This window comes from Excalfactoria chinensis, chromosome 8, assembly GCF_039878825.1.
Source record: "Excalfactoria chinensis isolate bCotChi1 chromosome 8, bCotChi1.hap2, whole genome shotgun sequence".
Lineage (NCBI taxonomy): Eukaryota > Metazoa > Chordata > Aves > Galliformes > Phasianidae > Excalfactoria > Excalfactoria chinensis.
The window spans coordinates 14,964,937-14,986,626 of record NC_092832.1 but is presented as its reverse complement, the minus strand read 5'-3'; the positions used below and the strand labels follow the sequence as shown (position 1 = coordinate 14,986,626).

General features: G+C 58.0%; 2 protein-coding genes across 5 annotated transcripts in view; both read right to left on the bottom strand.

The window, feature by feature from the left end:
- Positions 1-1,565: 1,565 nt before the first annotated feature.
- On the bottom strand, positions 1,566-10,799 carry CRIP2 (cysteine rich protein 2). 2 transcript variants are annotated; one of them, XM_072343456.1, is made up of 8 exons: positions 10,501-10,799; positions 4,794-4,888; positions 3,604-3,661; positions 2,853-2,993; positions 2,709-2,777; positions 2,472-2,566; positions 2,255-2,312; positions 1,566-2,177 (listed from the first exon to the last, which is right to left on the bottom strand). In XM_072343456.1, exons 1-8 carry the CDS (start codon positions 10,541-10,543, stop codon positions 2,110-2,112), a joined length of 627 nt encoding a protein of 208 aa, XP_072199557.1. In that variant the 5' UTR covers positions 10,544-10,799; the 3' UTR covers positions 1,566-2,109. The 2 variants fall into 2 exon arrangements, with proteins under 2 accessions (XP_072199557.1, XP_072199558.1); XM_072343457.1 differs by lacking the exon at positions 10,501-10,799 and adding an exon at positions 7,970-8,158.
- A 5,629-nt stretch (positions 10,800-16,428) lies between these two features.
- The window catches only part of MTA1 (metastasis associated 1), a 68,572-nt gene continuing 63,310 nt past the window's right edge, over positions 16,429-21,690 (bottom strand). For all 3 annotated transcript variants that reach the window (XM_072342756.1, XM_072342759.1, XM_072342757.1), the window contains 2 exons: positions 21,460-21,611; positions 16,429-17,942 (listed from right to left, as the gene is read on the bottom strand). In XM_072342756.1, coding sequence (XP_072198857.1) covers positions 17,804-17,942; positions 21,460-21,611 — 291 coding nt within the window. In that variant the 3' untranslated portion in view covers positions 16,429-17,803. The remainder of the gene's footprint in view (positions 17,943-21,459; positions 21,612-21,690) is intronic.

Sequence of the window (21,690 nt, the reverse complement as noted above, 5' to 3'; positions counted from 1 at the left end):
AGCCCTGTTGCAGAGAACTCCCTGGTTTATGGCCCTCAGGTGTTTGCTCTCTGCAGCAGGGCTGTGCTAAGGGAAACCTGCTACCCCCTGCAGTGGTGGCACAGGGAGGGAGGAGGAAGGCCACATGCTGTGAGGCTGTGTCCTTTTAGATGGAGCTGCTTAGCTCCACCTTACTGAACACAGGGCAGGAGCAAATTGGGAAGGTCCCAAGACAGGAAGAGAGAAGAAATGCAGTCGTGGGTCACACACCCATCCACCCCCATCAGCAGAGTGCACAACTCCATCCTATCAGCACAGCTATTCCCAGATCCACCCCACATCCAGTCCCCAGACACCCCAGGAGCCCCCAGGGTTGCCCCTTGGATGTTCACACTGCTGGTAGCGCACTGGTGATGGATTTACAACCCTAATCCTCCATTGCACAGACTCACACCCTCCCATCTCTGTCCCTGTCTGCCCTCTTGCACCCTATCCAGGATTTAGCCCCTCTCTTTGATTCACCCCAGGGATGACCCAAAGCCCAGCCAGTGGGAGCAAGTTGTGCTCTCTGGGCCGCTCCTTATACCGCTCTTAAATCACATCTTCCAGCACTTCATCCCTTTCGGTTCCTGTTTTCAGGTTCACAGCAAATGCTTTAAATCTGTCCTGCCTTCCTGCCCAGCCACACAGCACCAGCTGCATGCAGGCTCCAAGCACCTCCCCATATTTCAGGCTTCCCTTCCAACTGTGACCATTGCACCCCTCTCCTGCAGGCAACCTGTATCTGCTTTGGGCTCTGTTTCCCCCCTAGTCTAAAGAACATGTCTGTAACCACCAGCTCTCGACAACTTTCTCATCCCACCAGCAATCCCAAGCTGAAAGAAATAATAAAATACTTGATGTCCCTCAGGGAAAAGATGTTTTCCAGGCCCCTTTTGGCAGGAAGGGGGCATTTTCAGCTCGCATAGGTCTCCCAAAAATAAGTACAAAAACACAGCGAGGATCAGAGGCTGAGCTGCCTTCCCACTCAAAGCACTGCTCTGCTGCACCAGTACCACCCTGAGCCCTTGGGTTAGGCTATGCAGGACTCCAGAACCACCCCTGGTGCCACCTGCAGTGCCCACTGCTCCTCACTGTGTCCCCAGGATGCAGGGCTGCACAAGATACTGCCTTAAGGGTTTCAAGGAGAGCAGCAGAGCTTGGTACCAGCTTGCAGGTGAGCAGTGCCATTTTCACCCTGCCATGCTACAGAGTCGAGGGGGCAACAGTGACCCTCATCCCAGCACCGCTGCAGCACAGCACAGTGCTGCTGCCTGTGGGGCCGGGCCCTCTGCTGTGGGTCAGGGAAGGAGCTCGGCGGGGCCAGGTCTCCATAGGAACACCACCAAACACAAACATACACATCCGCTTCCCGGGCGCAGGGACCGCTGCACCGTGCCTGGGAAAGGGCTGCGGGCTGCCGCGGGGAGCCAACAGCACCCACCGCCTCTCCGTGCCCCACGGCCCGGGGCGGCCCGTGCATCCCACAAGGAACAGACGGGGATAGGAGGTTCCCCGCCCATCCCCGGAGCCCAGCACACAGCAGCTCTCTCAAAACCTTTATTATCAGCAAATAACAAAAGTCCGGGGAGCGCACGGCCGGGTGGGTGGGCAGCGCAAGCAGCGTGCGCGTAGGGGCGGGGCGAGGGGGTGTCCCCACAGCTGGGAGCACAATGACAACAGCTCATAAATAAACACCGCGACGGGAAACCTCAGGCTCAGTGCCCAGTGCGCTCTGCCTCCCCTCCCCCCCCCACCCCCGGGCACGGGGAGCAGCTGGACCCCACAGCGGGGTGGGTTGGGGGATGCAAGGATGGGGATGCAGGAGCTGAGCTGGCGGGGGCCACATGTCACTGGTGTCACAGCATCCCCTGAACTGGGACAGCAGTGACCAACCCTGCCAGCCCGTCCTGGGGAGGGCAGAGTGCACAGGGGATGAGCAGAGATGCCTTCTACCTTTGCCTTTAAACACTGAAGCTTATATTAGGGACTATGGTACAGAACCCGGAGGTTCTATAGAGACAGCAGAGAGCACAGCTCCGTGGCCGAGGGCTGCTCCGGTACTTGTAGGTGTGGGAGGTGGGGGGCCGCCTAGGGCTGGTTCTTTGCCTCAGGGTCTTTGTCATAGATGTAGCTGCCCACGGCTCCGGTGTTGACACCTGCAAGGAGGGACGTGCACAGCGGTGGTGATGCGAGTAGGAGGAGCATCCCCCAGCCCCGCACCCCCAGCACTCACCCTTGGGCCCGAAGAGGATGCCGTAGCAGGGCTTGTGGCAGTAGGGCTGCCCGTCGTGCTGCGCGAGGAGGAGAGAGACGTGTCACTGTACGGCACCATCGGGCTGTGCAGGGCGCTGCGCGGAGCCGCGCTGCCCTCTCGCGGTGGCACAGCCCGGCACGGCGCAGCCCGGCACGGTACAGCACTGCGGTGCGGGGCCGGGGGTGGCCGCCCTTACCTCGGCGTGACCCCCGGGGGTCAGCGTCTTGCTGCAGCGCTCGCAGCGTAGGCAGGGCCGGTGCCAGTCCTTCCCCAGCGAGGTCACCTTCTCGGCTGCAGCGGGGACAAGAGGATCCCACACACACGTCACCAGCACGTGGGGATATCACGTCTTTGGATAAAAACCCCACGGAGCCCAGCCACCCCCACCAAGTGCCAACACGGGGCACGTGCCCAGCACCCACCACAGCCTTACCAAAGTAGACCCTCTTGCCGCAGCGTGGGCACATGTTGGGTTCCCCGGTGAAGGTGGTGACGCTGGAGGCTGTAAGACAGAGGGACATGAGTGTGGGACACCTCATCCAGCCCCCAGCTGGCTGCCCCGTGCCCCCCTTCTCACCTTTGCTGGGTCCCTTGGGCGGAGCAGCATTCACCTTCCTCTCCTCCACCCTGGCTGGGTGCTCAATGGGCCCTGGTGCAGTCTGCCCCTCAATCTGAGGCTTCTCATAGATGTACGACCCGGCACCACCAATGTTCACCCCTGCAGTGAGGCAGAAGCTGCAGCAGCCCAGGGGTCTCCATCCCCTCCCAACCCCATCTCACCTCCCCCAGGCCCCTATTCCTGCTGGGCCTCCACAGTCCTTCAGCCCCAGCTTCCTCCCCACCCAGGCTTTATGTGGCTGTGTCTGGGACAGGGTAGCAACTCCACCTTCTGTTCAAATTGGGAGTTTGCTTTTTCAACTTAGAAATAAATAAACAAGAAAGAAAGAAAGGAAAGAAGGAAAGAAGGAAAGAAAGGAAAGAAGGAAAGAAAGAAGGAAAGAAAGGAAAGAAAGGAAAGAAGGAAAGAAGGAAAGAAGGAAAGAAGGAAAGAAGGAAAGAAGGAAAGAAGGAAAGAAGGAAAGAAGGAAAGAAGGAAAGAAGGAAAGAAGGAAAGAAGGAAAGAAGGAAAGAAGGAAAGAAGGAAAGAAGGAAAGAAAGAAAGAAAGAACGAACTGTTGGGACTGACCCCCCTCCAAAAGCTCCTCTACCCCTCTGCACACAGCAGCTATGTGTTTGGGACTGGCTCAGCTCATGGCAGCCCAGCTCCTGGGATGCATTTGGAGCTGTGGGGATGGGAGCAGCAAGATACAGGCAGGGCCCAGACGTACCTTTGGGGCCAAACAGCGTCGCATAGCAGGGCTTGTGGCAGAAGGGTTTCCCATCATGCTGGGGAGAGAGGGACAGTTAGGGTGCTCCTTGTGGTCACCACCATCCCTACCCACATTCACAGACAGTTTAGGGGCCATAGTGGTGATGGGTTGTTGGTTGGACTTGATAATTGTTTGAGGTTGTTTCCAACATTAACGATTCTAAGAGCACAGTGACAGTGCCCCAAGTGTGCCCACTGGCCACTCTGGCCATGTTGTACCCATGCTGGGCACCCAACACCACAGGCAAGGCAGCACCTCCCTACCAGCTCCATCCTGGCACGTCCCCGGCCAGGCAAAGAGAGCCCTTTTTGCTCTGCTTTGCCTCCACCCTTGTCACCATACCCCTTGCTTTGGCTGCAGATCAGAGCCCTGCTGCTATCAGCCCTGCTGTTGGCTGGGGGGCGATCATGGCAGGAAGGCACCGAGCAGACGATAAGTGCTGCAGTTCTTCTGTCCCACGGCCCAGCAGCCGCCCACGGGAGGGGGCTCTGAGATAACACCCCGGCTCCAGCAGCAGCTTCCCACAAGGTGCCAGGAACAGAGTCCAAGAGAAAAGAAAGAGCTCTTGTGCCTCCGCATCCTCGGCCCCGAGGTTCACAGGACACAATCAGCCAGGCCTTGGCTGCCGTCACCCCAGCAGAATTTGGCCTTATATGGAGAGGGAGAGAATTCTCCAGGCTTAACTCAGCCTCACTGCCCAGCTGCCCTGGTTGCTGCCAGCTGCCCCTCAGCTGTGCCCCGCTAAGGAGCTGGTGACACGCTGGCATGAGAGGCCATGCACCGCCCCAGGGCGCAGGGGATGTGCAGCTGCTGTAGGGCTGAGCACCTGCTGTCAACCCCATCGCAGTCCCAGCAATACAGCCATGGCACTCACTGGGTGCAGCACCAGGTACCGGCCCCAAACTGCTTCCTACCATCCCTGGGGCACCAGACAACACGTCAGCACAGCCCCTCCTCCTTCGGCTTCTCCAAATATTTATGTTTTGGACGGATTTGGGGCTTTCTTAGCTCCATTAGGAGCTGTATGGGAATGTAAGCAGCTCTTCAAGGATGGGGTTCTCACCCTGCTCCTGCCCAGCTCCAGGCCTGGGCTCAGCCCCCAGACCCAATGCCCTCACCACCCCACTCTGCTGCCCATTGGCCTTCACCTCAGCATGCCCTCCTGGGGTCAGGGTCTTGTTGCAGCGCTCGCACTTCAAGCAGAACTTGTGCCAGTCCTTGCCCAGGGAGGAGACCTTCTCAGCTGCAGAGAAACAAGAATGAATGAGTGCCCTGCACCAGCTGTGCTACCACAGTGCCCGCACCTCTATTCCCATCAGCTGCTCTGCTCCACGCGATGTTCCCAGGGCCGTTCCAGCACCGTGCTCCTACTCCCCATGTCTATTTTTACTCCCTGCGTTGCCCCACACGGCCCTGCTCCCATTCAAATATTTAGAGTTGCCATGCCCACCCGGCCCAGCAGCTCCTGTTCATTTTCATGCCTCAGCTGCCGTGCCGCTGGCTCAAACCAGGACACAGACAGCCTCCGGTGTCACCAAGGCTGGGTTCAGCCCTGGAGAACATCCGTCTGTATGTGCGGGGCTGGGAGCGAGCACAGTGCACAGACAAGTGTGTGGGCACAGTGCACACCACGAACCTGCAGGGCAACACACCGTGGGCACCAGAAATGGCTTCAAAGCCTCCAGTTCCAGGAAGGTGAGCACTCAGGGACCGGTTCCACAAACACACCTCCTCCAGCTGTCCCTTCTGCACAGCCCCAGGGCTTCACCTACATCTCCATCCACGTGGTGCTGGCCCTGCTTCTTGCTGGGTCCCTGTGGGCACCGAGACAGCAGTGCCCGGTGGTTCCCTCCCAGCTGGGGGGTCCCCAGCTCCAGGGGTGCACACAGCTGGAAAGCAGCACCATCCCATTAAAGCCACCGTAAAACGAAATCATGAAGGCCAAATAAAATATTTAACGAGCAAATAAAAGCTCAGCCCTGCTCCACAACAACAGCCCTGCACAGAGGAATGTTTCCCAGCCCCTTCCCCCTCTTAAGGACTTCAGCAAATGTCAACAGGCTGCGCTGGGTCGGGATGGGGGCCAGGAGCTCCACAAGGGCAGGTCCAGCTCCAAGAGCTGTCCTCTCCCCATGGTGAATGGCTGTACGCAGGATATGCCACAGTGCCAAGATAGGCCAAAACAACCCCATCGCCACCCAGCACATCAGCCCTGGTGGGAAGCAGGTGGCTGTGAGCTGCATGGAACTGGTGCATCCCCAGGGAAGCACAGAGCTGGGGTTCAGTGTCAGCACGGCTCAGCTTTGCAGAGCTGGAGCACTTTGCGCAACAGCAGTCTCCAGCTGGGTCAGCAGCTTCTCCCAGCGAGGGAAATTCACTGCAACCCTGCTGTGGGTCACGAGGGTGCACACAAAGGGACGTTCCAGCCCGGGGCTTTCTGGATGCAGAGCAGCACGAGCCCCAGGTATCCCTGCATGACCGCAGCTGGGATGTGGGGCTGCGCTGCTCCCGGTGGCAGACAAACACCCCTGTGATGTGCTCAGCGCGCAAGACCGGGCTGTCAGACCGACCTGGGAACAGGGCAGCTTCCCCAGGGAGGGAAATGGAGCGTGAGCGGCTGAAAGCTGAGCCAGAGGCTCGGGGCCGAGGGGCCGCTCGGCTCCGTGGCAGAGGTTGCACAGCCGGGCCTGGGGCTGCGTCACCTCCGGCCGCCCCCGCCCCGCAGGGAGCAGCGGGAGGAAGCTCCCGGCGGATGTTTTGCAGCTATTGCTGGTTATTGCAGCTGCCGCAGCCCCCGCCAGACGGGATTCGCCCCCGCGACTTCTCAGGCAGCTGTAAGACCTCGCTGCTTCCTAGGGCTTGCAGCTCCTGCAGCGGATGGGCAGGAAGGACGAGGTGGCCTCTGAGTGCCGTCCCGCTCCTGGGGACACTGGAGCTGTAACTCGCCCTCGGCTAGGAGCACAGGGCCGGACACACGCAAACAAAGGGGACAGGGAACGGGGCCAACCGCACGGAGCACGCTGCGCCGGACGGCCGTCGGGCCGCATTGTTCGCCGCGAGCAAAGGAAGCCGCCCGCCGCCTGCCCGGCCCCTTCCCAGGGCGGCGGCCGTTTGTGCCGGCGCTGCCATCAATCACCGCGGGCAGCAGGCACCGGGTTGCCGTCACCGGGCCGCGGCCGCTCCGAGGTTGCATCAGCTCCGGAGGCGAAGGCTCCGACCGCACCCCGCTATGGAGGGAACCCCCCCCACACCGCGATCCGTGCGGGCTGCGGGGCCGGGGCTGTCGTCTCCCGCGGCCTTCGCTCCCTTCTTCCCTTCCCTTTACCTTCCCTCCCTCCTTTCCCAGCGGGAATTTGCAGCCCCCTTCCCCGCGGCACACCCCGCACCACAGCCACGATAGTAGCGGGGCCGCCCCGCCCGCTCAGCCCGCAGCCAGGCGCCGTGCCCGGGCGGGGCCGCCGGCGTAGGCGAGAGGAGCCGAGCGCTTCTTCGTGGGATCGGAGCCCTCCTGTCCGCCCGGGCCGGCACGGAAACCTCGCCCCGCTGCTCCCGCAGCCCCTGAAAGCACCTCCAGCCGGCGCAGGGCAGCCTCGAGCAAATTCCCTCTCCTTTTTCTATGGGGCTGCTGTACTTCATCAAGCCACGTGCGCACGGGGCCGGCCGTGCTGGGAGAGGTCCCTTAGCGCTCCCACGGGCACGCTTCCCGGCTCGCTCGGGATAAAGAACCGGGCATCCCCGGGCACCCGCAGTGGAGCTCCCAGGAATGCTCTTATAGCTTCCTTCTCGTCTGGCTGCTCTCTGCCAGCCTCCCTCTCTCCCTCCTGCTGCTCCAAGCCCCGTGCTGCCACGAAACAGCAAACAGAAATCAGAGTGCACAGGTTGAGCTGCGCAGCCCTCCCTGACCCCCAGCGCGCACAGCAGGGCAGGCACACAGACACAGCCTCTTTCCAGCCAGGAGCACCGTGTTCCTCTGAGCTGATACAATCTCTGACGGGCAGCTACAGGGATATGAGAGCATTCCCCGGCCCACATCAGCAGGGGTTTCCTAGTGGTGCTGGAGCAGCCAAGCCCACACCAGTGCCCCCCCCCCGCCCAGCCCTGCACAGGCACAGTCAGGAGCTGTTGTCCCCACCATGGCAAGGATGCGCAGCGCCTGACCATGTGCTGCAGCACTGGGGCTGCCCCACAGTGAGCCCTGAGCACCAGGACCCGGACCCAGCCCTCACCTCCTGCCCCTGGCAGCGGTGCCACCACGGCCCTATCGCAGCACACGCCCTGGCCGCTGGATTTTACCGTAAAGCCACGAAGGCAGATTTTCCATTACCTCTCACTGGGGCGTTCCTGCTCCACCTTTCCTGCCCTTTCCATCCCCCTCCTTGGCCCCGTCACCTCTCTCCATCCACAAGCCCCAATGGGGAAAGCAAAGAAAGACAGAGCGTGAGGATCTCACACCCAGCCTCCATTCCCAGGGGTCAGAGCAACCCACACAGCACTGTGGGGCCTCCTGGGAGCCACAGCGCAGCGTGCATCGACCACGCACAGAGCGAGGGGCGGGGGCTGACTCCTGCCCTCCCAAAGACAACGTCCCACAGCTCACAGCAATCAGCAGCTTCCCACGGCCGGGCCCTTCCCCCACAACGCAGCCCCGCGAGGAGCCGAGTGCCCTCTGTTAACGTTTTGCAGAGTCCACTCACGCTCCTGGAGAGGCCGCCCGGGGACACGGGGCAGTGGTTGCATAAGGAGAGCGGGCAGCGCGCTCAGAGCGGCCCTTTGTCAGCCCTGCCGTGGGGATGGAGCCCTGCACCCGCACCGGGCACTCACCGGGGTGAGCTGCTCCAACCTGAGAGCAACAGCGGTTACTGATTAATTGATTGCGGGGCGGCCTCCGCGGTTGGATTCCTGCAGGGCAGCCCTGCCTGCACGGGCTCAGCCTCCGGAGTGCCCCAACACCACGACTGGAGGCCCCGTGAGCGAGGCTGGTGCAGCCCAGCGCCGTGCCCACGTGCTCGTAGCATCCCCGGGGCTTTGGGCTGCTCCGTGCTCAGGAAGCGCAGTACAGGAAAACGGGAAACCTCCCAAACCATCCTGCCAACCCCCCCGGGAAAAGGGGCCTGGAGGCAGAAAGGCTCAGCTGCGGCTCGCGGGACCCCACAGAACCCACTGTGGCACAACAGCACATCCCACGGCACCGTGGCTCCTGGCAGCCCCATCCCTCGGCCACTCCCTGCCCCAACCGCAGCCACCTGCCAGCCCAGCGCTGCCCCGATGGATGGAGGGGAGGCGTGGAGGGGAGGTGGCGACTTGCCCCGCTCCGCCTGGAAACTGAGCTTCCAAAAGAGCCCAAAGCCTATTTTTATATTTCCCTGCGCTTTTTAAAGAAGAAAAAAAAGCTCATTCTGCAGCTCAGGAAACGCCCACAGCCTTCTGAGTACAGGGAGGAGTCTCTGGATTTTTCCAAGGAGCGCGGAGCAACAGGCGGGCTGGGCTGGAAATGAGTTTTCCATCGGTACCCGCTGCTGTTGGCTTCGGTTGGCTGCAAGGCCGGGAATGGGATATGGGGGCATTTCCCATGCATGACCCGCAGCCACGGCCCCACGAACTCCTGCCTGCGGGCACCAGCATTGGCAAGCAGGGTGCTGGGGATCAGCACCCGCCTGCTGGGGCTGAGAGATGCTCGGGTGTGCCAAGCCCCGCCAGCAGGTAACCCTGCTCCGTGCCCAGCTCTGTGCTGCTGGCTGCCCATGGAGCAGCTCCTGGCCTCGTGCAGAGCACTCACTTGCCTTCTGTGCATTAAATAAACCAAGCTGAATTTATTCCATGGGAGCCTGGGCGGTTCCCAGAGGGGAAACAGAGGACGTCAGGAGCGCGCGCCGCAGCCTGTTCCAGCGACAGGAGAGAAGAAGTTTCCGGCCGGTTTCTGCTCCAGCTCCCCACGATCCATCACAGGGTGGGGGGAAGGTGCCGCTGCCCCCTCCCTCCCACAGGTCCCCATGTCCCTGGAGGGGATGGGAGAGGGGAGCCAGCAGGGTGCCAGCAGGGTGCCAACGGGAGCTGCCCGCCGCCCCCAGAACGCTGCTGGAAGCAGGACGGCGGTGCGTGCCCCATACAGCCCTGTGGGTTCAGGGACTCCCGAGTCCCCCACCGCTACGAAGGCTGGGGCTGCACCCCCTGTCCGCCCTCCACCACCCCCCCCCCCGGGACAGGAGGAGCGGTGACCCCGGGCCGTGCCCAGCAGCCGGCCAGCAGGCTATTTTCTGCTTAAAAAGGAAAAAGTTCACACGGGGAGAAATATCTGAGGCTGAGCCGTTCCCACCCCCATCCCCCCACCCCCCATAAATAGGTTTATTTAAAGGAGGAAGAAAGCAAATTCCTATTTCTGTGTTTACTTGGAGATGGCCGGGAAGGAATGAAAGCTCCCGGTGCCTCCACCGCGCGGGCACCTCCGGGCTCTGTGCGCCCAACGAGTGTACCGAGGAACCGGAGGGGGTACGGGGGGAACCCCACAAACAGGGGTGGCCCCGGGGTCGCCCCGCTTCCCGCAGGGCCGGGACTGAGCGCCCACCCGGGCGGAGCCGGCACCGAACCCTCTGACAAAGCACCGCAGAAACCCGAACCGCCGCCCGCGAGGCGCACACCTGGCCCGGCGTTACGGGAGCGTCTCGAGCGCGTTCGCACCTGCACCTCTGCTCCTCCCCACCGACCCCCCCCCCTTCCCCACGGTCTGTGTCCCTCCGGACAGCGGGACGCGGCCCCCACTCGTTGTACGGCAGCGGGGCGGGCAGGGCAGGGCAGGGGGATGCGGTGCGCTTCGGGCACACGGCGGGGGGTGGAGAGGGAACCCGGGGACGCGCTCACCGAAATAAACGGTCTTGTCGCACTTGGGGCACTTGGATGCCATGGCGGGAGAGCGGAGCGAAGCGGAGCCGTGCCGAGCCGAGTCGTGCCGTGCTGTGCTCCCCGCTCCGCCCGGCCCCCGCCCATTGCCCGAGGTGGGGGGGGGGCCGGGGCGGGGCTGCCCGTCGCGCGTCTCCCCGGTCCGGCCCGGCTCGGCCCCACAGCAGGTGCGCCCCCAGAGCTGCGGGTCCCTCTCGGAGGCACTCGGAGCGACCGCGGCCGGGCAGGAAGCGGGGATGGGGCTGCGGGTGCCGCTCCGGTCTCCCCTACGCGTGTGCGCCGGCCACGCCGCACAGCTCGGGCAGCGCCCAGCAGACCTCTCCCCCTTCTTCCCCCCGCTCACAACCCTGTGTTAATCCGCCCCTGCTGCCGATCCCCCTCCGGCGATCAGCCCCCAGCCTGCTGCCCCAGCTCGCCCAGCCTCGGCACCACCGGCTGCCCCAGGCCCCCGCTCCGGCCGGGCCAGGCAGCAGGGCAGGGGCTCAGGGCATTCTTAGGCACATTTTTTCCGGATGGGATAACTGAGAATCCCAGCTGAGCAGCCAGGACGACGGGCCTGATACGGAGACCTTGGCGGGGAACGAGGGTAGAGATAAGGCCGATGGGGGCGGCGGGTTATGAGCGGACGGCACGTCTTCCCCCCAGCCCGCACAGCGCAGCAGCGCTGCCCGTTGCCCCGCGTGGTCCGTGGGGCCGTGCACCCACCCCGCGCATCCCTGCGCCATTTTGCTCGGTCGCCATGGAAACGGCCATGTCAGAAATCCCTCCCGGCACGGAGGGATGCTCAGGGTCGTGCAGCGTTGCCGGGCGCCGGCTGTGCAGCAGGTGCGACGGCACGGGGGATTCAGAGGACCCCCGGCGCCCTTCTGAGGCCGAGCCGTCCACCGCAGCCCCACAGGGTCGCGCGTCCCCGACCGAGCGTCGATAAACAGGAAATCTGCTGGCGGTGAAACCCAAGCCGTTGCATTATTCATCAGCCCGCAGCCTGGCCCCGCTCCTCAGCCATTGTCACATAATTCCTCCTTTCTCTGCCGTCAGCTGGCGCGCAGCCGCCGGCCTCGGGGTGCGGGGACCGAACCCCGGCGCCGTGCGGTGCGGGGACGGTGACAGCGGGTGTCTGCGGCGGCTGTACCCGCAGGGCTGGAGGGCTGCTGGGGGCCAGGCTGCCCCGTCACTCTGCACCCAGCTGCTGTCACAACAACGGCTGGCTTTGTCACCAGCGGGTCCCCAGCGGGGCAGGTGGCAGCGGTGCGGGAGCGGATGCTGAGCCGTGCAGCTCTGCTATGCAGCCACTACGGCCTCACAGGGATCAGCGGATCTCTGGTCTCTCCACGGCGTGAGCCGCACCCCCGCAGCACGGAGCCCCTCTGGTCCCATCGGAGATGGAGTGTCCCACCCTTTACCCCAAAGCCCATCACCCTGCGACAACGAGAGAGCGAGGGAGAGCCCATCTGCTGCCTGCATCCCTCCGTGGCACTCGGCAGCATCAGCCTCAGCGGCCCCAAGGCAGGAGCAGGATCAAGAGGATCCACCCAACTGCACGCACACAGCCGCCTCAGGCACAGCCAGCCCCGAGGGCTCTCCCACCACAGTCTGTTCACACACCGGGGCTGGGGGGAATTAAGGCAATCAATCACCTAAAGGTGCGAATCCCCGCCTGCAAATGCGCTAAATCCCAAGCGGATATGCTTGCTCAGGAGCAAAGTGGCTTTGGCTTGTGCTCTCTTAATCTGCCCCAGCTTAGGTTCTGCGCTCCCGCACCGAGCATGGGGCTGTCCTGAGGGCTGGGGACAGCGGGACAGGTGACTCGGGTGGCACCTTCAGAGGGTAATGCCTTCAGCAATCCATGCGCTCCATCCCATGGCTCCAGCTGCTCCTGGTTTCCATGGCAACGGGAGCTGCAGCTGCCTTCCTGCAGCTCAAGCTCAGGGATGCTGCTACCCAGGGTGCCCATGCACAGAACCGAGAGCACAGTGTATGCACTGGGATGGCAGCAGTGGCCATCCCAGCCAGCACTGGGACTGAAGCGACCTATAGGTCAGCCCTGAGGCATCCCCTGGCTGTAGGATTGCAGCTGGCTGTGAAGCAGGGCTCCCCCCCACAGGATGCTGCCGTCGGGAGGAGTAGAGCTGAGCAGGACTTGGCGCTGGGGCAGGACAAGCAGAGAGCTTTGCAGGGATATTAAGGGAAAGCAAGGAATAAATACGGATAACTTCCCCCCAGCTGCCTTGCCTTTGGCTCACCCCTCTCCCCCTGCTCTGGCTCCCCCCGGCTCTTTCTTCCTCCTTCAGATGCAAACACCACAAAAACGTGGCTGCAGAGAGCACTGGGCCAGGGCTGGAAGGCCTCCCTCTGCCCCCCCCTTCCAAGCCTTCTGCTCCTATTAGTCTCACATTTTCTGGCGTCTAGAATAACTGGATGGGTTACAGGACAGGAGACTGGAGGGAAAAATAGTCAGTGAAAAAAGAAAAAGGTAAAAGGTTAAGGGGAGGGAAAAAAAAACAACTACTGCATGCTGGGTTCGCCCAGAGGACAGGCACCTGTGTGTGACCTCTCTCTCTCTCCCTTGTGCCAGGGCCTGCCCTGTGACATGGGGATCTATGGCCACCAAAGCACCCTGGATGAGCCCTGTGCAGACCCAGGGCCTTCTTCAAGTTAAGGCTCCAAGGGGCACAGGGACAGCGGGTGCTGGCTCTCATCAGGCAGCACATGCCAGCAGCAGGGCAGCACATCACCGCCTCAGCCCAGTCACCCACTCATTGCTTCTCTCCTTTAAAAGGCATCCCTGTCCCCTGCTATCACAGCAGATAGCACCGTCACAGGGTGTGATAAGCGGGGCCGCAGCCAACCCGTTTGTCCTTGCAAGTGGAGATGGATGTCCCTGTGTCCCCTTCCCCATTCCCTTCCCCCAGTGAGGGACTGCAGCCTCCCCTCACTGCTGCCTCCATCCTCGCCAGCCTCGTGCTGTGTGGGGACAACTAAACAGCTGTACAAATGCTTGCAATAATGGTGAATGCCCCCAAAGATCACAGCAAGCTGCTTCCCTCAGCATAAACATCCCCTCGGCTCCGAGCTGCCAGCACTGGCTGGGCCCAGGCTGTTTGGCTGCAAGGCATGTCCCAAGCGCCCTGCTGAAGGGCCAGGGGAACAAGCAGCCCATTGACACACTGCTCACATCCAGCAGAGGCTCCCAAGTGGCCCAGCACGGATGGGTTCAGCAGCAGAGCTCAGCCCTTGGCTGGCTGCGAGGAAGGGACCGGGATACAGCCCTGGTGAGGAGCCGAGAGAGGCTCCTGCAGAGCTGGCAGCCTGCAGAGAAGCACAAACCGAATCACTGAGCTGCGCTTCAGAGCCGTCCTGCCTTTGTCCTGAGCTGGTGAGATGGGACAAGGCGCTGGCAGGGATCACGCTGGGCCCAGGCATTGAGGAACTGTCCTTGAAGTTCTGCCCGCTGCCGGAGCTGAATGGCACATTTCAACTGGAATTGGCTGAGAAATAACATTTCTGGGCACCACAAACCCGGCTCCACGGCCCCCGTGCACAGGGACACAAAAATGCCAAATATTTATCCAGAGCAGCGCTGGCCAGCTGCCCTCAGCACACAGCGGGGCCGGGCCTGCTGCTGGGACAGGCTGTCCTGCAGGGAAGGGGGCTCTGGGTACCTCGGCTCCCCCTGCAGCAAGTGCTGCTCACTCCTTTCAGCTCTTGGGAAGCAGAGCAAAGGCGGCGGGAAGCAGGGATGTGCTGCAAGGACCACACGCGCTCATGACGTGTCCGTGCCCCAGAGGTGTGGATCAGGGCTGATCCCATCGCTGTTGTCTCTCCCAGGAGAAGCATTTGCTAAAAAGCACGTTTCAAAGAAGAAAACAAAAACAAACGGAGCGGTAGCGAGGCAGTTCAGGGAGGCTGTCGTGCCACAGCTTGCCTGCTTGCAGCGTTCCCTCATTTCCAACCTAACACCGCTGCCAGCGCTCCTTTGAACCACAGCGTGGCTCAGCCCATGCTGACTGCTCAGTAATAGCAGCAAACACGTAGGGCCCTGCTGGTGTCATGGCATCCAACACTCCTCCCTCCTCCATCCCTACCGAAACTCAGCACGGCGCTCACTCCCAGCCCTCCGTGACCCTACAGGGCTGCAGTTCTGACCCACCTCGGCCGCTCGCAGCTCCGTCCCACACAACCCAACCAGCTGCATGTGGCTCACGGGCTTCCCAAGGTCTGGCTTGTGTAATGCTTGCTCCGAGGATCCAGAGCCTGGAGCAGAGCTGGCACGGGCTCCGAATTTCCATTTCAAAGGGAATTTCAGCATGTATTTTGCTTTACAACTCCACCGTAGTGTCCCAGTTACAGTCTGCCTCCCACAGCAGGAATGTGAGTTTCAGGACCATTCATTTTGGTCATGCTTTTTGTTTCCACACCGTTTCAACAGCACTGTTAAAGGAGAGCGTGCCGCCCGGCAGCAAAAGCACGGCTCACTGCAGATCAAGTGCCAAAATGCAGAGGGAAAAGCAAGGTGCCTTTCCTCCTGGCTCTGCAGCATGGAGTGAACACACCTGGAGTCTCCCAGCTCCCCTCCTTCAGAACGTATCGTCCCCTTCTATCTTAAGGGCCCATAAGGAGCTGGAAGCAGGGGCTGGGAATGAATCAGCTGCATGTACCCATTTACCAGCCCTACAGCAAGGAAGAATTAAAAAAAAAGGGAAAAAAATAACAAGATTAAAAGCAATCCCTGCATCAGCAAGTGAATGAGAATACGATTCTCAAGGTAAGAAGCTGATCAGGGAGAGGCTCGGTGGCAGCAGATGGCCTGAGAGAGGGGCAGCTCAGTGCTGAGCACATCAGTGCTGGGGGCTGCTGCTGCCTTTGCAGTTCCTGAGACCTGGTGCCTTCCTAGCACTGCTAAAGGTATCTTCCAGACCCTCCTCCCATGTTGGTACAGGCGTCAGACAGGGAAGCGCAGGGAGCAAATCCTCCTCCAACCTGTTGATGAATGGCACCCACGTTTGAGGACACACAAGGGATCCTTCAAAGCCACGGCAGGTCAGGATATTCTCTGCTTGCCCAGACCCATTTCCAAAGCCACCTCTGGAGCCACTCCAAGAAAGCTTTTAAGCCGTTTCAAAGTGCAGAGCTGGCACCCCCAAGTGGCCGTTTTGGCTCCGAGCAGCTTCTCACATCTCAGCCGTTGCAGCCGTGCCAGGTGATGTGCACCCACAGCCGTACCAGCACCGTGCAGCTGTGTGTGGGCTGACCTGGACAGAAGCTAATCCCACTGACTGATGAAAGCACAGTAAAACCATCACAGCGCTTTGGAACATTGGAAGCACTTTGCAGATCCCGCTAAGGAACGAATGCAGAAACGAAGCACTTAAAACATCAGCGCGTTGTGTTGCTCAGCCCCTGGGATTTCACTCTGCCACATGTCAGAGCCGTGCCACGAAGCAACCCACGCACACAAAGGGCTCATTCAGAGCTGCGGCATCCAAGAGGAGGAGGGAGGGAGGGAGGATTCTGAAGCATCAGAAATATTTTAGCTGCACGTTATGGGAAGCAAGCTGTGAACGACTGAACCAACATCAGCACCCGGGCAGTGCTGTGCAAGCACTTGGAAGCACAACACGGCTCTCGGGTGTAAAGAGCAGCTGAGGGTCCTAAAGGGGCCGGTGCCAGAAGAGACAAAAAGCAGCTGTTTGACAAAAGCTCACTTTTCCAGGTTTATTAAGTAAAGTTAACTGAATCGTTTTCATTTTGTGGGGGATTCCTTTCTGCCTCACCCGGCGGGCCGGCAGAGTCGCACAGAATCACGGTTGGACTGTGACAACCCAAATACAACTTTGGCTCATCTCACCGCTGACACGTATGGAATGACTCGGGGGAGGGGGGTGGGGGTTATTACATGCTGTGTCTGCTGGAGGCGGGTACATGTACAGATCAGCACAAGTTGCAAATGATAGTTTACATCCTTTCAGAACAGAGCAGGGCATTCGGCGGATGCGCTGCAATGAGGAGACATATGAGAAAAGAAAATCATACAGACTCGCAAATACAGAAGAAGTTCAAGAGATGCAAGAAACCTCAAACACAAGAAATGTCAAGGGAGGGAGGGGGGGGAAAAATAACCAACAGAAAAACCCAATGCTGAACTTCAGACGCAACGTGTTCAAATGAAAACCCGGCTGTAATTGAAATCCTCTTCAAGATGGGAAACGTACAGTAACGCAATTTAAGAGAGAAACCAGGTTTTATCCTGGGAGAAGCATGTCCAAAAGCGCGGATGCACGAACAGGTTCAGGATTCTAAGCAAAATGTCCCTGGGCATCGGTGTACTTGACTCTTGGAGCCAGAGCAAAGCAATTCCTTATACCGCTGGGCCTACTGCCGGCTGTGGGTGGCACACAACAGCACGTAGGGGTTCCAGATGTCAGAGAGAAGGCAGCGCGCAAACTGCTGGTTGCGGAGAGAAGTGCTACGAGCCACATCTCCCAGGGGTCAATAGAGCAAGGGCAGCCGGCTCCGGCAGCCTGGCCTCCGCTGCACACGGCGTTAGTGTAACGCCCTGCAAGGTTCTTCCCTTCTTAGCTCACTCCTTTCTCAGCCTGAGTTGTTTCTGTCTCGTGCAGGAGCACAAGTGGCCGCGTAAAAGTGACCCAAAAAACATAAGGGACAGGACCAAAGTTAACAGGCTGAACCTGGGGCTGGTTCCTCCCAGCTCCTATCTGCAAATATCTGATAGAGGTTGGAGATTTATCTACAAAAGAAATCATATAAATGAAATAAAAAATGGCACTGTCCACAAAATTAAAAAACAAACAAAAAAACCCAACAAACTTACAACACGGCCTCGTAGAAACGGCTTCGCAACGAGAGCTCAGTGGCAAAATAAGGGGTCTGGCTCTCCGTACATCAGAAGAGGAAACAAAGCTAAAAAGTACTAGTCCACATTCTCTTAATAAGTTAAACTTACTTTCCCTCCCCCTGCCTACAAAAGGGGTCGAAGCAAAGGAGAAAAGAGGCTACCAAAAATAACGAGAAAAAGAAAGGAGAGAGAAGGAGAGAGCGCGCGCAAGAGAGAGCAGTCTGTGGTCGGAGGCTCAGAGCAAGGCTGAGTTCCTTTTAAGGGTTTAAAAGATGCAAAACAGTTCCTCAGAAGTTCCCTCTCTTCAACAGTTAGTTCAATGCTGTAGCCATAGAAACTCAAGTATACATCGGAGGAGAGATTCTTTCAGGCGGGTCGGCCGCCATCCGGAGAGCTGCTCAGCGTGCGTTAATCCTCAATGATTATGGGTTCATCATTCATGGGCTGGCGGAGCTGCACTGCCTGGATTGGCCGGAGGATAATGGGCTTGTAAGGGCGTCTGGCGGCTCGCTTGGCTTCGGAGGAGGAAAGCAGCTTGCGGATTTTCCTGCAGACAGTAAGGAAGAAAGGAATGCGTTACACAGAACGAAGGCTTAGGCGCTGCAGGCCTCTCCGGTTCCCCAAGCAAAGCCAGGCCTGCACACGCAGAGGCTGCTCCCTAGCGGGACGGACTGACGCTGTTTGTTTTGGCAATGCCTTCCCTGGGGAACTTTTTGTTTTCCCATTTATCAACCCATCAATGAGGAGGCCGGCTGCAGTCAGCGTTCCAGAAGCCTCTCCCTGCAGAGCAGAAGATGCCCTGGCCCAGTTTCACAGGCCCGGGGTCTGCCGCCATCACGTGAAATAGTGACGACAGCCACGTCACTCATATATTTTGATGCAATGCGAGCACATCCACGCGACGTGCTGCAGGCAGCTCCGAGGGGATGCACAAAGCCAAGTAGCAAACAAATCTCTGGCAGCTCAGGTCACTTCCCTGCCTGCTAATCTAATCCGTTGCCACCATTCCCTGTTCCCCAGCAGGTGCACACAGCCAGCAGTGCTCCATCCCCCTGGAGCTGTGTCACCAAACTGAGTTCCCATGGGGGAGCTCCAGGGCTGCCACTAACAAGGGAACCAATGCTGCAGCCTTGTTGTTCCTTCTTAATCCTTATTTTCTTACTCTCCCCACTGGGAATGCTACCAAAGAGTCTTCCCCTTCTTGCTTCTCCTTCTCTGCATGCACCCAATCCAGAAATGAACACTCAAGTTTTATGCTTGTTAAGAGTTTCTCTACACGTTACAAGGCCAGCAATAAGTCTTATCAGAGGCAGGAAGCAGATTTCCATCAGAAGAGAAAGTAAAACACAGATAAAGATACAACAAAGGCTTAAAATTAGCAAAATAAGGTGGAAAGAAACAATACAGAATGATTACTTGCTTCCTTCTGTTGATACCAGGCTTAGAGTTAGAGGAAGTGCCTTAGAGAAACCAGCAAAAACAAAGGAGTACTCTGTATAATTAACCCGAGGAAATCAATTCCAGAGGATGTTGTGGTGGTCAAAAGCATATAGAGATGAGAAAGGAAGGTGATAAATGTTCACAGGAGTAGTCTGGCAGCACCATTATGCAGGGCCTTTAGCTCAGGAACTGGGACCACGAGGAGGGGTTGATAAGGATGCCCTGTCCTGCACACTCCTTCCTTAAAGGTTTTCCAGCTTTCTCAGTGTTAGGAAGATCTGACACTGCCTGAGAGGAAGGGCAGCCACGTGGCTTCACAACTCACAGCCGGACCAGCTGCCCCCCCCAGAGGTAACTGCTACATTTCTGGTTACTTTACATAACTGGGGCCAAATCTCTCACTTGGAAAAGACATGCAAGTGTGCAGAAATCATTACACATCCCCCTTTCTCCAGTTTCTTCTGAAGCTGAAAGGGTATGGGGTAGGAAGAGAAGAGAACTGGGGTGGAAAGCATGTAGCAGCAGGGGAACCTCAAGGGGAAGGCTGTTTTAAGGCTCTTTTTGCTGAGGCCCATCTACTTTTTAGCCAGCGGAGCTTCTCACAGCGTCTGTGCTCTGTCAGACATTCTGCCATCAGAATCATCTCTCAGCAGCTCTTCATTCTGATCAGCTCACACTGTGCCCCGCTTACATAAATGATAAATGCTGAGCTCCGTACTGCGAGGCTTGAATTCAACAACTTCTTACTTTCAATCTACCAACTTCTCAAGCTGCTCCCTCCCAGCTATCCACTCTCCTAGCACTGTCCTCAACAGTACCACATTAAGGGGACAGAGGGAGTAAAACTTCAGGAAAACCTGCTTTCTGTAACCGACAACACAGCCTGGCCCTCAGCTGGAGGATGATATGCAGATAGTGCTGTTAGATTGATTGCTGTGGAGCCTACACAAAGCTCAGCTTGTTCCTGAGTTCACAAACAAGCCTTACATTCCTGACTCTGGAATGCAGCAGATGGCTCAGGGAAAAGTTAGAGGTGAAATGCCCAACAGAAAACCCGTGCCGCTCACAAAGCTACATGGCTCAAAGCTTCCCTGCTTTTCAGTAGGCTGCCAAATGTCTCCTTTCACACTCATCAGGCAGCAAAGCTGCTGGACAAAGAAGCCTGTTCTTTTTTCTTTTGAAGAGATACCATCTTACTGAGCTGATGCCTATTGCTGTGCTCTGATTGCCATGTTTGAGATGTGCTGCTCGCAGTGAGGCTGGTCCTTGCTGCCTTGGTCTGTCCCCTACAGTATGCAGTTCTCACATCCAACCCCGCAGTTGATGAATATTCTCTCTGTTCTGCACAGATCAAAGAGCAGGGCTTTGTGGTCGTATTGAGACATTCCTACCACAAACCTGCAGTAGTGCTTGTGGGTGGGATGATAAACGTGGCAAGCAGTTTTTTGCAGCTGAAGGATCATGAAATATGCCTTGAGCACGTGAGGACTGAATTAGAGATTGAAAGCTTTGCATTTGCCATGGCTCGTGAATGTGTCAGAGCTGGAGATCTGTAACAGGATCCCAGCACCTCTTCACCAGAGCAAGATGACAGGAATAAAGACATGCTTCCCTTAAAAAGTAATTACTTCTCTCACTTTACTTTCAGATACAGTGGATCCCACTGCTTACTTTCACAGCACCTTACAGAAAGAGAAGGAAAAAAAAAAAGAAAAGAGAGGCTAATGACATGAATGGGAGTAAAATGCACAGGTGGTAACTGAAACATCACCATCTCAGCCCATGTACAAAGCCCACTGCTAGAAACAGGCCCACAGAACAGTTACTTGGCTCCTGAAATGCTTTGCAGGCTAAAGAGGAGGTTGAGGATATCAAAACTCTGGACCATCCACACACTCCATGCTTAATAAACAGACGCTCAAAAGCAGCATCTTATTTAGTAGTACCGCAGAGAATGAGCAGCCAAAGCTCATGTCCTGCTTGGTTACTTGCAAGGATGCAGGCACTCCATAATTGTCGTGCCTGTCTCTGCCAGGTGCTGGGCAGAAAGCTATCGCTCCTGCCTGCTGGGGTGCACAGACCATGTTCTGGGAAGCATTACAACACATTTCAGCGTGCAAGAAGGCATACAGGGCACATGTAACCTCAAAAAATTATTGTGGCCAAAAGAACCTGCACCAGGGGAGATATAAGCTCCAAGGGTGGAAAGTGCTGTGCATAATTCAGCACTTTTCAGTGGATGCAAACATAAAAGCTTTCATAGCAAGGCAGAGCAGGCTCAGTTCCTCAGCATTACCAATGCACCATGCGGCCCTATTCTGTTTCTGAGACACCTGGATAGGGCCTCCAAAGGCATTTATAGGTCTAAACCAGACGAACCAGGTGAATGTCTCTCTTGTCTTCCTCCCCTTACTGCCCATATCTTAAAGGAATCGCTAAGGAACAAGAATCCTTTTTTTTCTTGAATGTAAGCACATAAGACATGAGCAAACATATCCAGCTAAGCACCATCTGCTGTGCCTGCATCCAGTCTGTAGCAGTAGACTCCATGCGAAACAGAAACCAGAAGACATAGAAACCAGAAGACATCCCTTGAAGCCTCCCTATAAGCCCAAGCTTCTCACCTGGTTTCTTCAGTGGCCATGTAGAAAACATCATCTGGTGCATCAATCCAGTTCATCCTCCTCCTTTTCACTGGAGGCATGGATCCACCACGAATTAATCGGACTTTTGTTGGGTATGATTTCCCATTGAGCAGCAAGTTTCGGCTTGGTCCCTGACGTGATACATAAAAAAGCACAGTTACGGGCTGCAACATACCTGCAACAGCACACGATAAGCACTCAAACAAAGGA